We start from the raw sequence: 15,560 nt of genomic DNA on the forward strand, positions 1-15,560 counted from the left end.
TGAAGGCTTGACAAAATTGCCTATATGATTCTGGGCCAAATACGATGCTTTCTTAACCTAGAAGTGTTGGTTATGGAATGTTACGTCTATTTCTACTATATGAGACCTGTTGTGTATAGGATAGATTGGTGAAATGAAACATAATGTCTTGCTGGTAGACAGGAAGAGTCATTCCACTGTGAAGACCTGCTTATTGGAGATGGGATTTCCCAGGGGATTGGAAATTAAAACCAGAGAAGAGAGAGAAATAGAGAGAGTAAGATGATGTCTGATTTTTTTCTCATGCAACATATGCCTTGTCCTTTCAAACTCAAGTGAGTACCATTCAGGATGGCCTTCTAGAGGGTCACCCTGCATGATTAATCGATTGTCTGAAGAAAAATTCTTTGGACTCACATTTGCACTGCATTTCTTACGCTTGAAAGGCCCTTAAGAGCCAAAGTTTATAACAAAGGTGCGGATCTCCATGGGTGCAAGCTCCACCACAAGTTCTATAGGATCTACAGGACCTCCCCTGACTGGATTGGCTCCTTCAGGAGAGCCTTCTACTCTCCACACCAGTCTTCTTTTCAGCATATCCGCTTTTTCTTGGTTAGCAGATAAATTAAGCTCCACTATTCTGTTCATCTGAATCATCGTGGGACAAGATAACGTGAGACAAATCACTTAAGCGGCTGACAGCGATGCAACTCCTAACTGTTTCAGTCTATTCTGCAGTTACCTTCTTATCTGGAAAGAGTTTCTTCAATTCGACAGTGGCCATAACTGACAGATCCTTGTCCTCTCCAATCTTGAGTTTAAAGTACCACAGAAAGGTCGCATCTTCAAAAAATGTTATGAACGTGTAAATAATTCTTTGGAGAGCTACGATCTAAATAAAGTAAGGACCTCGTATAAGTGTGCCAATCTGAGGAGGACATTCCCATCTTCTAGCTCCTGCATTGGTTGAGGAAACAGAACAATGATTTAGCAAAAGAAGAGAGATATTTTTTGTTCCATCATTTGAGTTTTTTTAGTGCCAAAGTCAGGCTGAAGCATAGAAATCTTTGATCAAAATATCTAGAAGAACTACAAATACAATCTCAAAGCACACTCTATAAAATTGGTCTTAAACTTTTCCTTTTCTAAACACTAAACTTAGAATGAGATTCATAACCTGGAGGGTTATCAGGGCAATATTATCAGGTAAGGTATAGGAAGAAGCTAATGCTGAAAAAGTTGGTATAAAGGAGTTTGCCCCCTCGTTCCCTCCCTGCAGAACGATAATGAGATAATAATGAGTTTTGTCCGCAGTGACGGCAAGAAAAACGAAGACATTACTCTTTCACCTGCTCTGTAAAGGCTAGTAGAAGCGGAGAATATATCTCCTGTCCAAATGTTCCACGCCATTTATTACCCTTGCCTGAAGGATCAATTCTCAGGTAGTGCTTTCCCACAATCTGCAGGTTACATCTTACAATGTGTAAATAGAACTGGCTTTTGATTGAAGAAAACGGAATAGAACCTGTAACCACTAACAGTGAGTCCCCTGCAACGATCAATGACACAGAGTGTTTCATTTAGCGCCTCGGTGATGCCTTTGTCATCATCACGAAGTAGTCTCCTGTATGACCTAGACTTGTCCAGTGATATAATGGAATAGGGCATTTATCATAGTTTAATGAGGTTCAAAGCAAAAGGGATAAAAGAAACCTGTGGAGCATAAGTTCCAATTGCCCATCAATGATGCTCGAACCTCCCACAGGTTTGGTCGACTAGAACTGAGAGCTCTTTCCTGTCATCTTGAATGTATAGGCCAAGATTGATCTGGAAGGAAAATACCAGAATGATTGACACGGGAGTTGATTGCAGTAAAACATTTTTACTTTCACATGGATCTTTGTGTTACTCAAAGAGTTAACGAGGAAACAGAGGCTAAAACAGTAATTTGATGGGATTGGAGAAATTCTAGTCGTGATCTTTAGCAAGCAAAATTCTGTTTTCCCATTTTAAACGAAGTCTGTAGTAAAAGCCACTTCCAATCAAGCTTAAGTTGATCTTTTTCCGTCGCATTCTGATATGTGCCTGTTTCATAACTCTTTGCTAGAAGGGGATCAGTGTTCTCGAGTTGACTTTAATCATGTCACTCATGTGATTGAAGAATTTGCTATTTTAGTTATTATTATAGCAGACAGAATTCCATTGGTCTAATTCAGGACCTTCCGATAGGTTTTGAAACATTGACAAAGCTGAAAAACTTCTCTTTTACCACTAATTCATGCAAAAAAGATAACTTTATAGGTAATCAACCCGGTTGATAATACATACAGCTCCAGAATTTACTGCGTCTATATGAGTTAGACAAAGGACTGCCAACATCTGGGTTTGTTTCAATTGTGGGCTGAAAGTGAAAAACGAATAAAGTGGATTCTTCCTATTATCCCGGGTTGGCAATCAAGAAATGCATTTCAACTGTTAACTTAATGGAAAAGGCAAATAAACCCTGATGTCATCCTATGATGTCGCAAAAAGCAGCTAGCATTTTCAGATGGATGCTAAACTTTTTGCCACACAGTTGAATGTAATTTAGTAAACTAGTGGTAGACTGACTATGTAAGAATAAAATTACATTTTAGTTGACCGTCTACATTGTGGTTATTTTTACCCTGTGAGGATATTATATCAGCTCTGTCCTATTAATTCAATTGAAAGTTTTCAAAAGTCCGTTTGCAATTGACATGAACTGAGTCTGCTGCAGAGCCATGAAAGCCATCCAAGTCAAGGTCAATACCTCAAGTCTTCCTCTCCATATATTAGCTTATCAGCGTATCAGACGAGTTCTTCCATCTGGATTATGTTCAACTAGGCCGGCGGGAAAACGTACTGGAAAAGACTGAGCAATTGGTACACAGTGTGGATGAGATCGTTATGCAATATGACGAGAACATATGGGGTAATAATTTCCTGCAACTGGTCGAGTACCCTTCAAGTCCCAATCTTCTCTGTAATTTCGAATCTGCAAGAATATTTTTCATGGATCAACTAAACAACTGAAAGTACAATCAGAATCTTTACCAACACCCTACCTTGGTGCAAATGACATGGGGAAGAAGAAACAAGCACCAAAAAATAACGAAGGGATATGGTAGTACTTTAGGACAGAAGGGGCAACTGCATGACTTAACCTTTTCAGGAAATCACGACCGTTGGAATCAGCATAGAACGTCTTATTGTTGTTTATGGTAGTTCTAATCTGAGTGACAACCTCTTTGCCGATATCATCATCATCAATCGGGATAGGCCCCACCTACAAGCATAACATAGCTCCAGCAGAAATTGGATAAGGTCATCACATAGTGTTTCATAGTGTTCACCCTGATGATGCTAAACGATAAGATCGACAAACTTACAGTGAACTCAACCTCAACATGCTCTTTTTTTTCGTAAACTCTTGTTATCTGCATATGGGCCAAATTCTCAAGTTACCACAAAACACAGAGTTCTATCTTCTACTCCAGATCCAGGCAGTTTTCAAAATTGTGGCATTTTCTGATGTAAAACCTCTTGTAAGAAAATTAGTAATTTTCTGAAGAAAGGACTTGCTAAGATACTCGGAAGATAGAACGATCAATCACATGGTCAATCTCCAAAGACAGAATATGATGCTGAGTTATTTCTGTTTCATAATCTATTAATATTGTATTACCAATTGACTTTGACGACCGACTTTCTTAGTTAACTTGCTCTTGATTTCAGAATTCATGTGTATCATTCTGAGTAGAAATGTCTAACAAAAATAAGCTAGACTAGGAAGCTAGAATTGTCATCTTGAATAAAGAGCAATGGACATATATGCGTACCTGATGCAGACTAACTCCAAGTGATAAAAGGATACCTAGTCATTTCCTAACAGATAGGGCTTATGAGGTTAGCCCAACTGCCCAAGTGTCTTGCATGAAATTGACCCATGAAATGCTTCTAGAAACTTTCATCATGAATAAATTCACATCTGGTGATGATGTTATAGGCCCTTGTGTTCCTTTTCATTCCACATAGTGACTGCATGATGCTTAATGTGCATGGTGATGGCACGGCAGGTAGCAAACATTACCTAAATTATCTTTAAAGAGGATCTTGAGAATTTCAACAACATTTGTTTCACGCAACCATTTTTCCCAAAATCTATAAGCTATTTGGAAGCAAGACCATAATGCATATCTAGCTTATGTCTTGAACGCTAACATCTTCACTAACAACCTGTACCATACCATGTATGTCAAAAACTCACAGGAACTCTAATAACGATTAATAATTTGTCTTTCTAAGATAAAAGTAAGTCAAATACTCACAGGAACTCTTATAACATCCTGTCTTTTCCATCCTAGGAAATTGTAGACAACAAACACCTACAAAAATTATGTCTTAAACGCCAACTTTTTTGCTTTTTGGGTAGTTTATGAAAATCCATCCAAGGTGTTTTGCAATACTCACCAGCTTCTTCCCAGTTGATAGATCAACTTCTGATGGTGGACAGTCACTAATGTTCAAAAGTGGACACTGAACTCATGCCAAGAAGACAGATCAGAAATTAGCATGTCATGATTTTGAAGTAACAGACTGCTAGGCACTGTACAGTGCAGAACAGTTCGCAAATTTTTAGAGGGAAGAGTAAGTATTTACTAAATCTCTTCCATCAATGCTGACTCAAATATTTAGCCATTGCATGTCAGTTTGATGCTAAAGTGGATGTAGGTGCATTTTTAATGTCTCATCTCTAATTATTATGCAACCAATGCAAAAAGTATACTGCAGACACATAATAAGGCTGTTATGTGACGGGCTAAAAGCTCATATTGAAGCAGACTAATCCTAGGAAATTTTAAAACAGTTCATTGCATTTGCCTGTTGAATTTTTGTCTCTGAAGAGTTGCAAGAAGCTGTTCTGGGTGACTCCATCATGCAGGCAAGAGATGCTGCAACTATGTCCTCGGCCTGACAAAGTAAATACGAGTCACAAGAATCTCGGAATATATGTGGTCATATGTCTTGAAAACTCTCAGGAGGATATAACGAGCTAAACCTCGGTGGAGCCTGCAGAGAGTCGCTTGGTGTAGTCATCAGCAACATGCAGTCTCTCAGTACCAGTAATTGCATCGTGATGCTGTGCAATGGCTAAAGCGTCAGCTAAGGAATCAGTGTTTGGCCCCAGTTTCTTTCTTCCTGCCAAAAATTCTAATTGCCTGGCAGCCTATTTATATATGGAAAGGCCGATATTCATAACTCATCTGCATATGATCATGAGCTTAATAAATGTGTTACTGGAAATTGGAATTGAGAGCTGGGTCACGTGGATGTTACCAAGTAGTAACCACTCAGCATCCTTATGTGGCCTTTGAGGGCAGGCCTGCTCATGAAGTATCCAGTCCAGTAAACATTTATTTGATCTGCTTATCTGCATCTTTGAGAGGTCAAGATAAAAAATATTAAAGAATATTTTTATGCAACTTTTATGTTCCTCTAAGACAACGAGCTTACGGAAAGAAGTCCCCAGTTTTAAGTGGCCATTGCTCGTTGGAAGCATGCTTGGCATCGGTGTAAATTGAAGGGGTCGAGTACAAGGCATTGACCCGTCCATCCTAGAAATCACTCCAAATTGCATTGAGAACAAAATGAAAATCACTTATCTATGTTTATTTGAGTGAGAAATGATCATGTTGACATAAGACTGCTGGAGTTAACTGGGAAATGGATTTCAAAGGGATTGCAAATTTAGTAGTCAGTAACGAGATATGCACGAAAATCATAAGATGCCACAGTTGTTCGACATTACTCTAGTCTGTGTGCTATGAAGCAATGGTATTGCAAAATGTGGTCATCAGGTGGTAGCAAGGTATTTGCATCTTTCATGTTCTAGAATGTAAAGTTGTGAATTCATAGGATGCATTGTCAATAATAGTTATCAAATGGAGCAAAAACTAGTCAATGTTGACCAATATCACTTGAACCCGGAGAATTACATAAAGTAATCAATCATGAGTGCATAGAAGCAATCCATCATGATGCATTTCTGATAGCATAAAAGATAGTAGATACTAACTTGATTGACGTAGTGAATGAATTTATCCAATTGCCGGAACCATGTCTGCGCATAATGGTACTTGAAGTCATTGCCCATAGTCCACATGACATGGTTTGTACGAGTGATGTTGGCCTGAAAAACAGATTAGATGGGCATTTCTGATGAGCCCAAATTCGGATGGAGATTGTTTTGGCAACAATGATTTGGTTCATTTACTAGCGGAACAAAGATATGAATCATTCTCGACAGAAGTATCAATTTCACTCCAAAGCAAGAGCCAACCGATGAAAGAACTCAACAAACAGTCGATACATCATTAAAAAGGAGTAGTATCTCCTCTTGAGTAAATAATCCGAAGTCTAATATTCACGTCATCCAGGATAAATTGCTTCTGAAGGGAAATATTATCCACTGCTTTGTATGGATTATGAACAGACAGATCACGTTGACAAGAAGCTGAGAAGCTGAAAGCATATGGAATTTAAATCCTGCAAGGTTCCTAAGTCAAATGAATTGCTATCTTATTATGCCAGTCCTACTTGTGATATGGCAGCAGACACAAACTCATTCACTCGCTCCGGGACATTGTAATCAAACAGATTGTAATCATCCTGCGAATTGACACAATGTAATAATATTAGATAGACAATAATATGAATCTACAGGGTAAATCCTGAAAAACTTGATAATTACCTGAACAATAGGCGAATCATCGTTAACTTCATAATGGAAATTATTGGGAGGTCCATAGTTATGTGGAAATGCTCCGGCAAATATCTACAGAGGACTGAAAATTCTTAATGCATATACTTGTGAATCCAAATAAGCTTTGAAGAATACTCTGGACAACAAAGGTCAATTTGTACGGGGATGTATCAAGTTCCTCCATCAAGGAGGGAGAAGACAAAATTCTCCAGCACTCACCTGTGCAGATGAATCAAGACAATTAGATGTTCGCCAGACAACCTCGAGAGTTTTTTCTGCTTTCCGTTGGGCTCTATCTTGGTAGTCAATTCGTGTGAAGAAAACAGAATCAAATCCAACCTGTAAGCAGCGTAAGTAAACTTTGTGGTGAGCAAGCCATGAAATCAATGCTGTTGACCTGGATCATCAAAGATCCAATCCATCACTTGACCGGCGTTCTTCCTTGAGACGAAGAGGTGCATATGTTAAAAGTATATATAGAGAAGGCAAGACCTCTGCTCCTAACAAGTAAGCCTGCACGGACGAATGACCAAAAGGATCAATTTGCCAACCAATTCTTGGGGTTACACCAAATTCTTCCTCGATAAATCGGTGACCAAGAGTTGTCTGATCAATCATGTCAATGTAATGAGCTGTTGCCTCATCATGCATGCACATTCCTCCATTTCTGTGCCTGAAAGATAGAAATGGACAATTAGAATCGTCACGCTCACGGATGAATATAAAGATGCGTCACGGGGAGTCAGTTACTTGGTTGGCAAGTAAAACGAAGCTAAAAGGCACAGACTGGCTCTGGACAATTCAACAGAAAGTAGTTTTTCCTTCCTCTCCCTCAACCACACAGCAGGGGTTAATTATTATAAAAGAGTGGGAGTGGGTCATTTACATGAACTCCAGTTGACCTGAATTCGCGAGCTGCTTGACTGTACTTTGGACTTGCTCGCTCTGACCTCTCCACCAACGTTGGAAAAAAGCCTGCATGGACAGAGGGGATATCCTAATAATAAGTCAGGTTAAAGAAAGCGAAAGAAGGTAAAAAGAAGGGGAGAGGGTGCAAGTTCAAGCCTGTTCCGCATAGATGAACTTGTGGTTCTTGTCGGCGAGCAGTGCGGGAACTATGGAGTCCAGTTCATTCTCAACACAAGCGCCCTGAATCCATCAAAAAGACAGTAAAGATAACACGTTTCGTTAGGAAAGAAAGGATGACGGAGACTTTTGGGTCGGGAGTGCGAGGCAACCTGAATGGTATTGCTGGAACCGACGTAGTACTGATCAACGGTCTTCAACCGGCCGACGTCGCCGTGGGTATGAGGGACCAAATGGACGTTGAGCTTGCCGGGCACGACACGGGAGCTGTGTTGTAGTCAATGTACTTGGATTGGGTGCAGGAAAGAAGCAGGAGCAAAAGGAAAGCCCGGACAAAGGCCCTCAAGCTCGTAGTGGGAGGAGTTGCTGCTAATGCTAGGAACGAGCAAAAAGCCAGAGCAACCAGACCTTGGAGGGACGTAAGCAAGAAAGGAAGTAGAATCAGATGGAGAGGAGACGCTGGCAATGCATTAAATAGTCGACGCAAGTCAATGCCGAGTCCCATTCAACAGAGCAGGAGCAGGGAAAGTCTGTTCACCTAGACATGGCCAAATGGGCCCGGAACCGACCCGTTAACCGGGCCCACAGTTCCAACCTGGAACCGGAACCGGCGATTCGGCCGAACCTGCCACCTCTATCTTCACCGTCCCAAACAAGCGAGAATATATATATATTGGCAATAGAGTGGGACCAAGACAACCCGGGCTAGCCGCTAGGCGTGAGCCGGAACCTACCCGTCAAGAGGTTCCTTTGGAATCGGGTTTCAAGGTCCGCTCGGTTTCACCTATACTTTTGATTGAACTATTATAGTGAATTATCATATTTAATAATCACCATTTGCTATTATAATTAACTAATCACAACTCATATTAGACACTCGAATGAATATGAAACATGAACAAAGTAAAAGTCTACCATAAATATCATTAGAAATGGAACTTCCGAATAGTGGTTTTAGATTTTTTACACACTTATCATCGGATATCATGAAATACCGTAGCATCCAAGGAAGACATATACTAAGAAAAACAAAAAGAAATTGTCACAAGTTACAGGTTTCAAGTTCTATTTACCTAAAGTCCGAAACCTAGAACCTACCTGTCGAAACGGGTTCCCTTATTTTTGGAATCTAGAACCTATCATGCATACCTTAAAACTTGGAACCGGACCCGTTCTCCACCGGTACGATTTTAGGTATTAGGTTCAACCCTGGAACCGTGCTCATCCCTACTTGTTGCATTGGGGTTGATTATTGCTATGAGTCATCCTCTTTTGTCCTTTTGTAACTGTTTCCCTTAGTTTCGCATCTCTATTTACATAATCTCTAAACTTTGATCCAATGTACAATGTGGCCCCTAAATTTTTAGTACATGTTTAATGTAGACCCTGAACTATATGAAAATTTCAATATTATCCTTCTCTTAATTCAAGTTAAGGGACAACATTGAGGAAATTATTTGTAAAAATATCAAATATTATTGAGGGATCATATTACATATTGGGCCAAAGTTCATGGAAAATTTGTATTATTTTTTCACAAATAAATGATGTTAGGTGTTCGTTACAAAAAATTATATGTCATATGCTAGTCCATATTCGACGAATAAGTCATTTTAGAGAATTATTAAAAATTTTCCATTTCTTATGGAATAATGTATTGTATGTTAGGAAATTGACCAAAATAAATTTCGAAAAATATAAAAGTCATCATTACGTATTCAAAATGCATGACACTATTTTTCCATATTTCCTAAATCACTACGACTAATATGATTAGTGATGACTCTTTATAATTAATGTGCTGTTAGAGATAATGAGATAATTTTTTTTGCTTTGTAAGGTTATTTATCATCACAAAGAATAAATGGCACATGTACCAGAGACTGCCAAAAAAAAAAAAAAAAAAACCATACAAGAAAAATTTGCCCCTGGGCGTTGTTTCGCCAAAACAGAGGAGATAAATAGCTAAAACTTCGGATTATTTTGCTTAGCCTTTAAAAGGACCATGGGCCTTCAAGTGGAGTACGAACAATGTTGCTGAATACGAAGCTTGCATCGCTGGCCAGCACTCGAGTGCTAATTACCGTTTCTTATTGAATTAACCGCTCAACTTGCTACCCGACCCGACCCGACCCGACCCGACCCGACCCGACCCGACCCGACACATCATAGTCGGATTGTTTTTTAAGGCCCAGACAGATTTGAGCATTTGTGCACAGCACAGCACAGCCCAGCCCGACCCGACACATCATGAGTTGGATTCAAATGGCAGTTTTTGGGTGGGCTTTCCAATCGGAGTTGGCGCTTTTTTTCTTCTGGGTTTCCCGCTCTTTCCCATTCCGAAAGAGAGGAGGAAGACGACCCAGGCGCTTTCGTCTCATGGAGACGGAGAGAAGAACTGCTGCGGCCGAGGGTCAGGATATGGAAGGCGAGTTCGATCCGGCGCGAGAGGTGTCCAGAGATCGTTTCCGGCTCTCCTCCATCTCCATCGCCCATGCTCAAGGTTCATCTCTCTCCCTCTCTCTCACATCACCCGCCCGCCCCGCGGTCAATCTGCTGAATCTCTCACTGTCTCGGTCTTTTATCTTTTCTATTGGCTACTGGTAGAGCAGCCCGGCGAAGTGGCTTGGAGATCGCGGAACCTGTAGTTGCCTGCCTCGCCGATTTGGCTTTCCAATTCTCAGGTCTCCCTCAGCCTCCATTATCCTCTTCTTCGTGTTAAATCACCGCGTCCTTACTCCGATTCACAACCTGGTCGTCCTCTGCTTTGTTGAATAATAGGCTTCTTGTTTGTTTGTTTGTTTGTCGTATCAACTAAACTAGCTGATTATCGCGATACTGCTTAGATTTCAAATAGAGAAATTACCTGTTTCATGTCAGTTCGGGTGTCCAATCACCTGAATATGGCGGTGCTAGCTAGTAGCTTGGCTTATGGGGAATTAATCTACGAATTGAGGAATTATCTATCATCTTTTGGGGACTCTGCTGTATTGTTCATCATTGGAGCTGGTCTTTCTTCGACCCTGCTCAGTGTCATTAACTCACAACTGTTCCGGTTGTCTCGTGAAAACAGAACAGTTGGCTAAGGACCTCGAGCGTTTTGCTCACCATGCTGGGCGTAAGTCTGTTAACATGGAAGATGTCATCCTCTCTGGTGAGTCCCCTTTCTTGTCGAATTGCCCTGTTCTCCTACTTTGTGCTTCTTAGTGAGAGTCGTTAAGACCCTAAATAAAAAAAATTAGCCATGTATGCTGCTAATTTGTCATGGGACAGCTACACCGGCGGTGCGCCTTCACGGCCTTTCGAGCTGCTTGTTTTGATCTAAAATTTGTGTGGCAGCACATAGGAATGAACACCTGGCCATCTCATTGCGGTCCTTTTGCGATGAGCTCAAACTGAAAGAACCCCAGTCTCTGAAGAAGCGTAAAAAGTTACCAGGAAAAGAAGCCAAAGCTACTACCAGTGTGCTACACATTTCCGACCTGTGAATCGGAGGTTTTTACATGCAGATTGTTCTTTTAGCAATTGAAGCATGCAACGGAAAAGATACTCGAAGCAAACACGTTTATAGAAAGCACTTGGAACCAACTACTTGAGTAACATTCCTTGGGATGTAGCAATTGATATATGAGATTGGCTCCATCTTTGCTGATTATTAGGAGTCCCTGCATACTTGTTCTGAATATTTTGTTATTCATATTCGTCTCCACACAATTTTGGAGTAAACCCGTGAAATTCAAACTTGCGTCAAACACATAGAGACAGTTGCAGCAGCATGGATCGTTGCAGCGTACTTGTGCCATAGTTAAGATAGAGATTTTTTCTTCGTTTAACATAGCAAGTGGCTTCCATCGAATCTTTTGGAGGATATGAATCTGTGGCAGGATTGTGGAAGAACAGTAGTGAATGTAGATGTAGGGTTATGTTGCAAAAACTATCAAACACTCTTAGGGATATGAAGGCCTCTCTTAGTCGCGAGGAAGGAAATCCGAGGTCGCAGTTGTGTGATGTTGAGAATCCTGGGACTACTGTGAGAGTGAATCAGGCGTAGTACTTGTGGAAGAAACCCGGCCTATGTCACATGCAATGATTAATACCATGAAAAATCTTAAATTGGTACACTTATAATAAATTTATCTCAAATTATTTTTTTTACCACGAAAAATTCCAAACTGGAAATTTATTCCAAATTAATTTTTTGACCACCAAAAATCGTAAACTGGTATATTTATGACAAATTTACCCTAAATTAATTACGTTGACCACGAAATACCAAAAATTGGTACACCCGTGACAAATTTACCCTCCGTTAAATTGAATTAATATAACGAAAAATCTCAAATTGATAAACCTGTCTCTATTAAAAATCTCAAACTAGTATACTCGTCAACCGCCACGTGTCATCTAACTTAACAATTTGATGGTTAAATTTTAAAAAAACTAATATATGGTAAATTTGTCACGGGTGTATCAGTTTGGGATAAATTTGTCACAAGTGTACCGGTTTGAGGTTTTTTGTGATAAAAAAAATAGTTTAGAGTAAATTTATTACAAGTGTATCGGTTTGAGATTTTACGTGGTATTAACCCCACATGCAATCGAATGCTTAGGGTGCGCATGTTAACACTTCTAGAAGTGGATTACTGCTGTAGAAGTGCTTCTAAAGCGGAAATCCGTTTGGTAAAAAATTTTATTTCTGAATTTATTTTTCCTCCAATTTCGGAAGTTAAAAAAGTAGCCTATCAACTTACGGAGTACTTCTTGGATTAAAAAAAAAAACTTACAAAATACTTCTTGCCACACTTTCTTTTCATTACGCCATCACCCTCTTTTCCATCCAACTCGCCTCTACTATCTTCCGCCGCTGCCAATCGTTGACTACTAACACCCACCACTATTGCCGACAACCGCCAACCATTGCCAACCATTCTTGCTCATCGCCCATTGTCGGTCATCGCCCATTGCCACCCGCGACCACCGACCATCACCTGCCACCGGCCATGACCGCCGATCACCGCCCTCTGCTAACCGCTACCGCCAAGTCGTCGTCTCCGGCCTCTAGAGTAAAAAATAAATAATAATTTTTTATTTTTAAAAAATGTTATTTTTTAATAATAAAAATTATTTTTTAAAAAATTTAAAAAGTTTAAAAATGAAGTAGAAATTTTTCGGCCGCCGACAATAATTGTTCATAGAAGATTTTCTGTTAACAATATTTTAGAATTAGAAATTTTCAACTGTTACCAAACGAATTTCTATGATCAGAATCAACTTCTAGAACGGAAGTGAAAAAATTAACTTCTGTTTCTAAGTAGAAGTAGAAAAATCAATTTCTAGCTAGAAGTTCATTTCTCAAGCAGAAGTGTTATTATGCGCGCCCTTAGCGACCGACTTTTCACACAAACTTGATGAGTGGTTATTCTTCTAGAGTAGAAGTTTTCATTGTCACGTGAAATGTTATTCAAGAGGAATGTGGAAGTGAGGAGTCAAAAGATACTGAAGGAACAAGTATGTCGCGCATTCAATCTGCTTGATAGAGATGTCAGCAATTATTTTGGAGTCTAGTTTACGAAGTAAGAGGAAGTTGCAAAGTTGTAATTGTGGTTTCCATGAAGTGATCCCATGCTGTTACTGTCTGAGAGGCATTGCGCAAAAGATGCCAAAAGCGAGCACGGGTATCGCCGGGCCAGCTCGACAACAAATTGGCAAAGATGTGAATGGGTTTGTTGCTGTCGTAATAGTCTGATAAATAGCTGGGAACGGGGCAGCAATCAGCGGCCGCAAAGTTAGACAGAAGACACCCACCAGACTGAACCGTATTCGATACTCCTTCCTAGTTGGTCACACCACAAACGTTGGCGCCACAAAGTGAATTAAAGGAAGATACGCCAAAAAAAAGTAGCGAGAGCGAGGGTAGATGTGATTCACGATCACGACCGTTGGTTCGTTCGTTCGTTTGCTTTTCCTTTATCTTTTTTGTTGCGACGTACGTGTTTCTAGAAACGACGCGATGCTTTAGTGCGATCTAGTAGGGGCAGGGTGCAAGTGGACGTGTGCTGTGTCTAAATTTCTTTCGTGTGGCAGAATGTGGCACACGAGAATGATTCGGAACGTAAATTGGTCAAAAGAAAAAGGTTCGCAAAAACACCTAGAAATCACATACCCTGTGTGTCAATTTTTTGGACGTGTGCGATCTATTCCTTCCCCTGCTTCTCCGCCATTGGCGATCCAATTTCCAAGCCCGGCGGAGGAGACATTAGATAGATTCGGGTGGCATCCCCGAGAGAGTCAACAAACCTTCTCGTTGAGTTGGTTTGTACTTCTTTGACTTTCTAGAAACGAACACACAACAAGGCCGAACACATGAATCAGCCAAAAAAATCGATAACTAAAACAATCTACGAGATATGTTTAGTGCCGGAAATGCATGCTCGCTTGGGTGGAACAGTTGATTTGCGGCATGTGAATCGAAACTTGAATAACTAAGCCGAGTGCTACCATGTATCATTGTGGTTGTTCGCAAGCGTAACCTTTCATTTCCCATTCCTTTTTTTTTATCCTAAACTCTGGTGGAAGTAATAGATCGAGAAATATTCTAGAAGATGTCACTGTGTGCCACGCAGTTACGCACATCACATGGACGACTAACCCACCTGCCTGCGTACTCCTCACCTACAACAGGTCTCGTCGGCTGTAGACCCTTGGTGGTGCGACTTTTTGCTAGCATTACTTGCTAGAGCTGGTCGCGAAGTTCATGAGAATTTCATTAAACAATGGCGTGGCAAGTTTGAATTAGTCAATTTTGTGTCAACAGTGGGTTTTTGCTTGTACAAATATGAATAATTGGCTACTTTCTCGTGGATGAGATATGATTAGAAGAAGATGTTGCATAAATCTTTTGGAAGCATTCGTCTGAGGAGGGAAGAGGATAGACAAAGTTGACTGGCATACCTCCAACACCGACATGTGGATGGGCGCCGACCCAAAGAAGCCGAATTCTATGACCATTTTTCTAGAATTCCTGTCCTTTAGCTTGATGAGATACGATATATGCGAATGAAGGGTGTGTAGGAATGGAATGGGAATGAAGTTGGTAGAATTGCAAATTCCAGTTTGGACGTGCCCATTGAAATAACCAGCTGCTTATTCCCGTTCACAACGAGGCCGACAACAACAAAAGGTATGTCGTATATCCAGCGTTGTTTTTGCAACCCGCCTATGTTTCGTCCTCACCATCGTCGTCTAAAACGAGGTCTTCCTCGAACAAGGCCCATCATTTCATTCCATTCCCTACACACAGCTACAAAAGGTGTTTTTTCGGTGTCCAGTTGACTCCCTTAGCGGCTTCTTCGCTTTCATATTCGTTTTCCCCTGGCCGGTCCCTACTTCAACCTTCCACCACACACCATCATGGTGGTCTGAGGGTACGTATTCACAATTTTTTTTTTTTTTTTTTTTGCACGGATAGTTTTGCTTCTCCTTTCTCTCTATCCCCGACAAGTGATGGTAAGCTCGATCTCATTTGAAATCGCTCTTCTTCATTAGCTTGTTCCCAGGATGAGATTTCACAACACAACTTCCTATTGCTCATATTCCATACCTCATACTCAGCTTCTTCTCTACCTGGATCAACATCTGAGGGAAGCAATCTTTTTCTGAACATCTACACTTAACCGCTGCTGTCGCGACAAAATCTCACAGTGATTGCACA

General features: G+C 40.5%; 1 protein-coding gene and 1 pseudogene across 1 annotated transcript; one reads left to right on the forward strand and one right to left on the reverse strand.

Moving 5' to 3' along the window:
* Positions 1-19: 19 nt before the first annotated feature.
* Positions 20-8,354, reverse strand: LOC115749484 (annotated as a pseudogene).
* A 1,794-nt stretch (positions 8,355-10,148) lies between these two features.
* LOC115749587 (protein MHF1 homolog) lies at positions 10,149-11,424 on the forward strand. Its single transcript, XM_030686472.2, has 4 exons — positions 10,149-10,352; positions 10,462-10,533; positions 10,923-11,003; positions 11,189-11,424. The coding sequence occupies exons 1-4, from the start codon at positions 10,229-10,231 to the stop codon at positions 11,335-11,337; spliced, it is 426 nt and encodes a 141-aa protein (XP_030542332.1). The 5' UTR covers positions 10,149-10,228; the 3' UTR covers positions 11,338-11,424.
* The last annotated feature ends 4,136 nt before the right edge of the window (positions 11,425-15,560 follow it).

This window comes from Rhodamnia argentea, chromosome 7, assembly GCF_020921035.1.
Source record: "Rhodamnia argentea isolate NSW1041297 chromosome 7, ASM2092103v1, whole genome shotgun sequence".
NCBI lineage: Eukaryota > Viridiplantae > Streptophyta > Magnoliopsida > Myrtales > Myrtaceae > Rhodamnia > Rhodamnia argentea.

Excerpts from the sequence above, each read along its gene's own strand:
- LOC115749587 (XM_030686472.2), top strand. The coding sequence starts at position 10,229 with ATGGAGACGGAGAGAAGAACTGCTGCGGCCGAGGGTCAGGATATGGAA. Across the intron at positions 10,534-10,922 it reads TTTGGCTTTCCAATTCTCAG|AACAGTTGGCTAAGGACCTC; the intron begins GTCTCCCTCAGC and ends TCGTGAAAACAG. Across the intron at positions 11,004-11,188 it reads GGAAGATGTCATCCTCTCTG|CACATAGGAATGAACACCTG; the intron begins GTGAGTCCCCTT and ends TTTGTGTGGCAG.